Raw genomic sequence first — 9,168 nt, forward strand, 5'->3', positions numbered from 1 at the left:
GAAAGAAAACAGTAATAAAGCGCGTTTCCAGTATTGTTTGGGACTTGATGGTCTCCAGCTGACCTCCCTGCTCTGCTCAACTTGTTAAATCTTTACTTCTCTCTCCTCCCTGGTGCATCTTCTTCTTCTTCTTCTTCTTCTTCCTTCCACCTGTTGATCTCATCCACAAGTTCGTTTTTGCGCGCGCGGAGCTTCTAATGACTCAGTCAAGTGTCAGCGCGCGAGGAGGGTGCGTGTGACACGAGCCTTCATATTCATCTGACGTGAGAGCGACACTGTCAGAAGAGCCAGAAGTCCAACAACAAAAAAAAGAAAGAAAAAGAAAAAAGAAGAAGAAGAAGAAGAAGAGGAGGAAAAAAAAAAAAAAAAANATCTCATCCACAAGTTCGTTTTTGCGCGCGCGGAGCTTCTAATGACTCAGTCAAGTGTCAGCGCGCGAGGAGGGTGCGTGTGACACGAGCCTTCAAAGAAGGGGGATCTGATGGCGAAGAGGCAGAGCATCAAAGTAGTGCCAAGACAGAAAGCAGTAGTGAGTCAGAAGAAGAAGAAGAAGAAGAGGAGGAAAAAAAAAAAAAACACCACAGAGGAGAAAGGCCAGTCAGAGAAGGAGATGAGCAGCGTCCGGAGCCACAGCGGAGCCTCCAGCAGCAGCAGCAGCAGCAGCAGCGCCATGAGTCCGCTCAGCGCGGCCAGCATGTGCACCCTGGCAGCCCTGCTCCTCCTCACCGCGCCACTCTGTCACAGTAAGTCCCTTTCTCTTTCTCTGGCTTTTGTTTTTCTTTTCTCTTTACCTAGAGGAACAACAACAACAACAAACAAGTTGTACAGTATAGGAAGCCATAGAAACACTTCTATCTATCTATCTATCTATCTATCTATCTATCTATGCACTTACTGTATTCCTGAATTAAGATGCACATTTAAGACAGCATAACATATAATTGATCACATGATTGTGATAATTTAGCATTTCAAATGATAGTCACTAATAAAGTCCAACTAATAATGTTATATGTCTTCAGTATAACATTGTAACATTTGCATGGTTTCATGGTATCTTATGTGCTTTATCTTCTAAATACTTTCATGCAATCATGTGTTGTGTGTATGTGTCTATGTATATATTTATACTGTAGTTTTTTTTCTCCATGTAACTGCTAAATAAAAAGGCTTGATTCACGTTTAAAAGATTTTTTTGAATCCATCTGTCTAACCGTCCGTCCTTCCTATCTGATGTGATGCTGAATTAGACGGGACAGTTTGACAGCAACAACTCTCTTGTGTCTGTTGTGTGTTTACTGTGTCATAAAGCCACAAGTGACTGAGAGGCATGCAGATGCAGACTGACAGTCGCTTCTTCAATTGACAGTCGCTGCTTCCTCTGAGGTTAAAGTCATGTTTGCATTGGCTTTGAGATTGAACAAGCTGTCCACTTAGTTTTTTCTTTTAATCAAAGTGTTTGTGAATGTCAACATTTTTTTCAGATTTTTTTTTTTCCAAAGCCATCAGGATGTACTCATACATGAGCATGTTGGACAATAAGCACCTTCACGTTCCACAGTAAAGCTCTTACTCTGCTAATGGACATCCAGCGCAATCATTCCGAATCATATGGGAGGATTTGTCTGCCATCGCTGCCTATCACAGCCACCACTGATCTGCAGCTTCTATAGTGCCATCGTGCATTACCACCTCTCTCTCTCAATAAAAGCGTGCATTTGTAGTCAGGTGTCAACACTGTACATTTTATAATGATTATTAAGACAGTCTTTTCAGTTTAAATATGAATTGAATTTTGTATTTCTGTGTTGAAACAAAAGGTGCTCCAGCAGATCTTCAGCAGGCCACAACAGACCAGAGGCAGCTACTCAGCCAGGTACGTTTTAATCCTTCTGTTTTCTGTATCCTTGCTGTTGATGCGCTCCTCCATCATCCTGTGTGATGCTCCACAGATAGACGCTGTGTGCTCATCCTACCTCTCCGCAGACCTGAAGTTATGGGTGAGTAGAGTCTGACACTAAAACTGTCTTGTTTACTGCGTGATTAATGCGATTATTATTTTTTTAACTGCTCTCTTGTCATTTTTTCCAGGCGTCTGATGTCTTAGGAGAACTCTGTGTGTTGATGTTGGTTCAAAAGTCAAAGGTACCTCAGACTTCTCGTCTCAGAATGTTTAATTGCAGGAAAGTGACATGATAGCAGCTTTGCTCACAGTTTTGTTTCACTGAATGTGGCACAGTTGGACATAAATTTGAGAATTTTGTCAAAATTAAGAGCATGATGTCAACCGAAAGACTCCTTTTATTGTTCATTCAGGAGCTGAAAGTGCAAGAAAATAGTAAAAGGGTGAGTAAAAGTTTTCCCTAATTATCTAATTTATTTTCCCTGACATGATTATGAGCAATCACAATAGATTAGGCATCATAAGACTAAACCTAATTTGTGTTTTGTGGCTTATTTGTGTCTGTATGTGTGTTTTGTTGTTATTATATGTCCTGCACTGTGTGTGCAGTTTTTATTTCATTACTCTAGACCACAAGTTACTGAGTTGTCTCAGGGGGCGGTAAGTAAGAGAAAGGATGAAACTTCACTGCTACAGTCTGTTGCTTGACCTACGAAAGTGCCTTATATTATTTAATAATTAAAGAGTCTTTCTCAATCACCTGATTTGAGCATTCTGCAGACCCAGTGTCCAGAAGCTACTCCCCCCAACACGAAAATGCATGCAGGAACATGGGAATGAACAATGAATGCATGCCTTCAGACAAACACCAGGACACGAGCATGCACGCAGTCTTAAGATACACAAATCTTGTGTTAGGACTCTTCTCCCTTGTTGTGTATGTGAGATGCTTATTCTAATAAACCATTTAGTGTAGGGGGGCGAGGGCACTGCTCCACAGCCTGCTTTATTTCTTGGTTGCACGGATGTTGATGGCTGTTTGCCCCAAAAAGTCAAATAAGAAAGACGGGAAAAGTTGTAGAAAGATTTAAAATGTGTATGCAGCTCTTATTTTACACATAATTATAAAGACAATATATAGTTATATTGCATTTTCATCATGAAATGCAGTCTTTTTAATGATATTATTTCTATCTGGTTAAACTGCAAAGGAGTTTCTGGTCATTTATCAGATGAAAAAGTCAACATAAATGATGCAGAGAACAGCATTAAGCTTATTGTGAAAAATCTGGGGAAGTTACATGTTGTTTTTTTTCTTTATGTGCAACATACCCACAAAACATCCCAGGGTGCACATTCACTTGCCTCATTTTATGTGAAATAACTCGCCATATTTCTTCAATGAAATATGAAGATATTGAGTTTTCTGCTCCTCCATCACCAGGATATTCAATAATACAGAATGTGAATCAAAATGCTGCAACGTGGAAAGCATCTGTGTCACGTTTCTGTGTCGCATGTTCTCGTGTGTCGACTCTTTGCCCGTGCACATTCCCATGTTGTGTACTTTCTCGTTATTCATGTTTACTGTCTGGGTCTGCCTGTGTGTCTGTGTGTGTTCGTCAGACTCCTCGGTTGCACCCTCTTCTGCATCTAGTTTCTCAACTCCATACCAGAAGAGGGAGAGGACTCACAATGCACGTATGTACAACCCATCTTTTTTTGTTGTTTGTTTGTTTGTTTTTTTGTGTACAGAAATCTCACAATCACTGCCCGATAAAAACAAAGATATTGAGAACTTTGTTTTTTGAATGCAAAAAAGTCATAAAATCCTCTTTTTTTTTGGGTATGATTTCTTCTGACATTTCCTGATTCCAGAGTTACAGCATAAAATAATGCATTTATATCTCTCAACAACAACAAGATAGTATAGAAACAGCACATACATAAAAGACAACATTTCCACAATGAAAGCAGTGCACTGTACTTTTGTATCTTTGCAGCAAATGTTAACGCTGAAATGTGCGTGCTCCATTCTGCAGTTGATTTCAGTGTGTTTTCCTCTTCCTGAGCTTACATGTCAATAATGCTGTTTCATATCGGGCAGCTCTCCTCACTCTCTGTACGAGCTCAGTCGACATTAGTTGTTCTTTCCCCAAGCTGAGAGTAATTATGGTCTAAAATTAGTGCAGCTGACAGGTGAACTTATCCCTCATTGCTATCAAGCACTGACATTCACAAAGTGGACACGGAGGAGTTGTGAGCGAGGAAACGTGGAGAGGGTTTGTTTTGGAAAATCCAGAGTGTTTGCGTGCGGGTGCATGCAGTCGGCTTCTCGGGGCGGATGGATGTTGTGGTCGACGCACAGAAAATGGCAAATAAGACCGAGATGGGCTCTTGTGTGGAAAGTTCGATTCTGTAGTTTTTGTTTTTCTGCACAGGCTGAACTCCAGGGACCTGGGGGAATCCAGAGCAGAGGCCACTTTCTCTATCGGGTATGAATGAATGTGTAAGAAAGAAAATAAAAAGAAATTATATATTTAAAAAAACAACTACATAATACAATGAACTTATAAATTATGTTTGCACCTACAGCCACGAAATGGAAGAAGATCCTTAGAATATGAATAAATTAAAAAGGTAATGCACCACTCATGCTTTTTGCCTGTCTGAATGTTGACTGAATGATGTTAGGGTGAAATTTAAAAGTTTAAAACAGAACAGTAGGAAGGTGGTAACATTTAATTTCTTGGGAAGGCTCTTTTGACTTACTTGGAAGACAAGGGGAGAATCCTAAATAGGTTTTCCAGTTAGCTTCAGCCTTCATTTGCAATATGATTAACAGTTACCACCATCATAACAATTTAAAAACATAAAAAAATGGAGCTTTCACGTGCACCATCATACCCAATGGTGTGCAGAGGCCTTTTCCCCCCCAAATGAAACAGCCAGTAACTAATGTAAGGGAGCATATAATATATATGAAATGAAAAATACTTTATTCATCCCAGAAGGGAAATTCAATTCAATATACAACCTTTATTTTTAGAGAATTTTTCAAAATCCATGTTACAAAGTGCTTCACAATGCAGCAAATCAAACAGACAAATCAAAACAAATCAGTCTTATTTAACTGTTTTGTGAAGCTAACGCCCAAAATATGGAGAACAATTGAATCTTTCTGGACATTATTGATTGAACGCATCCTTCCAAATAGCATCATCAGTTAAGAAATAAAAATTGATTAAGCTAAATGTGTTTGATAAAGGTTTAAACACTTTTTTGAGATACAGACGTGTGTGTGCTTTCACTTTGTCAATAGCCGCTGCTGAAATCTGTGTTTTTCATTGTTGGGATCATGCTTCAAACACTTTGTTTACATGAGGCAGCAAAAGTCAATTATCTAACCATTGATGTGCTTTAGAGTCTCCACCTCTGAAGCTTAGTGTACAGAGACGACACAGACCCTGAGACCCGAGCCGCTGCACCACGACTGAGTGATCCAGACTCCAGCCACAGCCCTCCGCCACTGCTGTATATTGATGTTTGAATGTACACAATGAATATTAATTCAAATACTATTCATTTGTCCAGATTTTATTTTGTGTTATCATGTGGGTCATTTGCATTAAAACTGCTATATTGTGATTGGGTGGAGTTGTGCAAGTTTGATTCATTACACATTCGGAATCTTTCAGTGTATCTCGAAATAGTGTAAAACAGTAATGCCATGAATGAGAACAGACACAAGCTGAAGAACTGCTGGATATGAAAATGGACCGTTTAAACACATGTTAGGTATATTAAAGAAGTGACACCATTTATCAGAGTCTACAACTGTGAAAACAAAGAATCACTAGATTTTCAACTTTCCAGCGGTCTTTGAACTACTTTTCTGTGATCTGAGGTTATATCAGGAAAATTCACCAAATCAAAAGTGAATTCTGCACTAATCCAAGTAACCGTAAAGCCACGACCAACTCAGCTGTGACCCACAGTCAACAGGACAGGGACTTTTCAGATAAACTGCAAGCAAACAAAATCTATTAAAATATTTTAAATACACATAATTTCACTTCAAGTAACAGCACATATTTGCTTATATATATTTCTTCTGATTTAAAAACAGTCAAAATAGTATAATTGTATTGGAAAACACGGTGAAAGAAAAAGCTCTCATTTGTAAAAGTTGTCATTTTCAATGTGGACAGAATTTACATAACTTTTAACTTTTGGATGATTTATTAAATGTTTTACATGTAAATTAATAGTTATAATCTGTAACTTAACAAATCAGAAAAGCTGTCAAATAACAATGAAATGTTAAAAAAAAAAAATTACAAATAAAACTTCTTAAAAACCTCTTTTATTTTTACAGTGTATCAGGTGGAGATTTGATTTACAATCACAGGCTCTCTGAACCTTCACACAGTTAAAGAAACATTTGTATCGACACAGAAAAAATATAACTTTTTAAAAAATATACGACTCCTGACGTGAGACTGCACATATTTTATATTCCTTTGGTGACAGAGTGACACCAAAGCTGTAGTCCATTGATGGCTTCACCCCAGCAGGCATGGAGAAGGTGAAGTGTTGCATGAAGGAGGTGAAGAAGAGGAAGAGCTCCATCCTGGCCAGATTCTCCCCGAGACAGAGCCGCTTACCTGAAAAAAGGAAAATGATAGTTAAAGCACTTTACAATGTTCTCTCATTCATAAACATTCATGGCGACATTGCCTGCCATTGAGAGCAACTTCAGTTTAAGTGTCTTGCGCAAGGACATTTTGACTGTGGAGAGTGGGGTTCAAACCACCAACCTTGCGATTACCTGAGCCATAGCCGCCCCCGACAAAGTTTTCAACAAAACAAGATGATGGTTAATGAACAAAGGTCAAGCCTCTCTCTAACTTCACTGACTACACCAACAGCACCAGTGGACACACCTACTCAAGTATTCCTAAAACCCCAATGAAATTAAAAAAAAAATATTAAAGAAAAGGTGCCACCTCGCCCAGAAAAAGGAAAACAGAGCCCCCTCCTAGAGCCAGGCGTGGGAGTGGAGCTCATCTACAACATCTGATGGCCAAGCATGGCCCGTGGGGCTCAGACAGGCACAGCCCGATGTGGCAACATGGGGCCACCGTCCAGTGGGCCCTCAACCCACAGGGATGGAAACTGGGTTCAGGTGCTGTGCACACTGGGCAGTGGACAGGAGAGGGCACCTAGGCATGCTGCCCTCTGGTGGTGAAGACTAATTGTGGGGACGTGAAACGTCACTTTACTGGCGGGAAAGGAACCTGAGCTGGCGTGTGAGGCGGAGCAGTACTGACTAGATATAGCTGGGCTCACCTCCACTCACAGCAAAGGTTCTGCAACCAAACTCCTGGAGAGAAAGACGGGTTGGACTCTCTTGTTTTCTGGAGTTGCCCAGGGTGAGAGGTTCCAGGGTGGTGAGGGGATACCCCCAAGCCCCCAGCTGAGCGCTGCATGTTGCATATTACCGAGCCCCAGTATTACACCAGCCCCGGACCGAAATGTTTAAAAACCAGAGGATCACTAAGCTCCAACGTTACCGGTTCTGTTAACAGTACTTTACAAAGCAAGGAGCTCATTGTGGTGAACAACCTATCTCATCACTGTCAGACACATGTCGGATATTTCTGTGATGTCTGTGAAGATTCTCAGTCATCCAGGTCATGGTAATTCTGGTAGATTAATCGTAGCAACTGGACTTGCTTGAGTTCGTTGTCTATGATGCACTTTTGCTTTCCAAATCCTAAACACTGTTGTGTCTTTCAGGGCTACAGTCTATATTGTAGATTAAAACTGGAGACATACAAAGTATTAAATAATGTGTGGAATTATTTAGTCACTAGAAATGCATTAACAATCTAACACTGAATATTGAAAAATGTTACACCCATGGGCCTGAACAGATCATTTACTGACGTGAAACCATTTCACAAAGAGGTACACAGAATAAGTATTCAATCAGCAGCTTTAAAATGCAGTACCTGTGCCCAAATGGAGGCTTGAATCTGGAAGGCATCATCAAGCATTCCAAACAGTTTCTGGAACTTCTCATCACTGTACTCAAAGCGATGACCAAAAACCAGGGAGCAGATGATGTTGGAGACGGCGTTCGTGACGAGATGAGGATCGAATGGCTGACCTTCACAATTGAATAGAAAACTATATGAAAACTGTGAATTTGATCATTAGAAATGTGTCTCTGTGTGTCAGCTATGTACCTTTAAAGCTTCTGAACACTTCTGCACAATGTGTAAATTCATCCAGGATGACAGGTTCAAGTGAATTCTTGCCAATTCCAAAATGTCTGAGGGTTGAAAGTACAAATCGCCTCTGCTGCCTCCAGTTGAGTCCACTACTGAAAATCACACCTGACCAGAAAATACACAAAAAATATAGAAAAAAAAACATCTTTTCTAGTTTGGACTTTGTAACAGCAAAAGTTATATTGAAAGCATACAGTCCTTCTACCTAGTCCAGATGTTATGTCTTGCATCAAAGGAAGCTGTGGTCGGTCCACCACGCTGTCTCCCTGTGTTACTAGAGCTTCTTTCAGAACCTCAGACCTGTTTAGTACAACCAACCACCTCTTGCCAATCCTTAGGCTGTACACGTCTCCATACTTTTCTGCTAACTGGGTGAGGATTTAGGAAAGAGGGGAGAGCAAGACACATGAACACAGATAACGGGGGAAAAAAACAAATAAAAAATTGACGTGTCAGCATTGTGGTTTTTTCATACCTGCGTGAAAACTTCATGAGTCCTGGTGAAGTCAACAGTGAACATGTTGCCCACGATTGGAGGAGCCCAAGGCCCTGGAGGGAAGCCAACCGGCCGACGGTACCTGACAATATCAGCTGTGATGAAGAAAACTATAGTGAAGAGCAAGAAGGTTTTGAAATCCCAGTCAATATAGGGTCCAATTAGAGAAAAAACTGAATCCATCCTGCAAACACGGCCTGTCTAGTTGAGCACTGTTTCCTTTCTTCTCCAGAAAGACAGAGGGCTGATGCTTTGCTGGCAGGAGGGAATGATATCAGTCCTCCCTCTCTTGTCAGAGCAAAGCTTTATTTTATCTATTGGCATCACAACTACTAATTCCCCTGGACTCTGACCTCTTTGTACATAGAAAAGTGATGTAAAACGGTTAATCAGGGATCCTACAATCAAGTAGTCTGACTTAAAAGCAGGGAATATAATGTTTTGTGTAAGTAATGTAAAGTGTAGTCTAA

The 9,168-nt window shown here is 40.4% G+C and overlaps 2 protein-coding genes across 2 annotated transcripts; one reads left to right on the top strand and one right to left on the bottom strand.

Moving 5' to 3' along the window:
• Positions 1-610: 610 nt before the first annotated feature.
• On the top strand, positions 611-4,534 carry nmu (neuromedin U). The gene is made up of 9 exons (XM_008303432.1): positions 611-743; positions 1,821-1,876; positions 1,953-2,000; positions 2,092-2,145; positions 2,317-2,346; positions 2,513-2,563; positions 3,530-3,604; positions 4,345-4,398; positions 4,499-4,534. The coding sequence occupies exons 1-9, from the start codon at positions 611-613 to the stop codon at positions 4,532-4,534; spliced, it is 537 nt and encodes a 178-aa protein (XP_008301654.1).
• Positions 4,535-6,355: 1,821 nt separating this feature from the next.
• Positions 6,356-8,881, bottom strand: LOC103373530 (cytochrome P450 2J2-like). The gene is made up of 6 exons (XM_008303433.1): positions 8,678-8,881; positions 8,408-8,570; positions 8,158-8,307; positions 7,921-8,078; positions 7,256-7,323; positions 6,356-6,599 (listed from the first exon to the last, which is right to left on the bottom strand). Exons 1-6 carry the CDS (start codon positions 8,879-8,881, stop codon positions 6,377-6,379), a joined length of 966 nt encoding a protein of 321 aa, XP_008301655.1. The 3' UTR covers positions 6,356-6,376.
• Positions 8,882-9,168: the final 287 nt, after the last annotated feature.

This window comes from Stegastes partitus, unplaced genomic scaffold (genome assembly GCF_000690725.1).
Source record: "Stegastes partitus isolate 25-593 unplaced genomic scaffold, Stegastes_partitus-1.0.2 Scaffold2005, whole genome shotgun sequence".
Lineage (NCBI taxonomy): Eukaryota > Metazoa > Chordata > Actinopteri > Pomacentridae > Stegastes > Stegastes partitus.

What these genes read in the sequence shown, in the direction of transcription:
- nmu (XM_008303432.1), top strand. Translation starts at nt 611, where the DNA reads ATGAGCAGCGTCCGGAGCCACAGCGGAGCCTCCAGCAGCAGCAGCAGC. An exon ending in CCGCAGACCTGAAGTTATGG is followed by an intron (nt 2,001 to 2,091) that starts GTGAGTAGAGTC and finishes CATTTTTTCCAG; the next exon opens with GCGTCTGATGTCTTAGGAGA. An exon ending in CTGAGTTGTCTCAGGGGGCG is followed by an intron (nt 2,564 to 3,529) that starts GTAAGTAAGAGA and finishes TGTGTTCGTCAG; the next exon opens with ACTCCTCGGTTGCACCCTCT.
- LOC103373530 (XM_008303433.1), bottom strand. Translation starts at nt 8,881, where the DNA reads ATGGATTCAGTTTTTTCTCTAATTGGACCCTATATTGACTGGGATTTC. An exon ending in AGACATAACATCTGGACTAG is followed by an intron (nt 8,308 to 8,407) that starts GTAGAAGGACTG and finishes TTTTCTGGTCAG; the next exon opens with GTGTGATTTTCAGTAGTGGA. An exon ending in AACCTTTGCTGTGAGTGGAG is followed by an intron (nt 6,600 to 7,255) that starts GTGAGCCCAGCT and finishes AACATTGTAAAG; the next exon opens with TGCTTTAACTATCATTTTCC.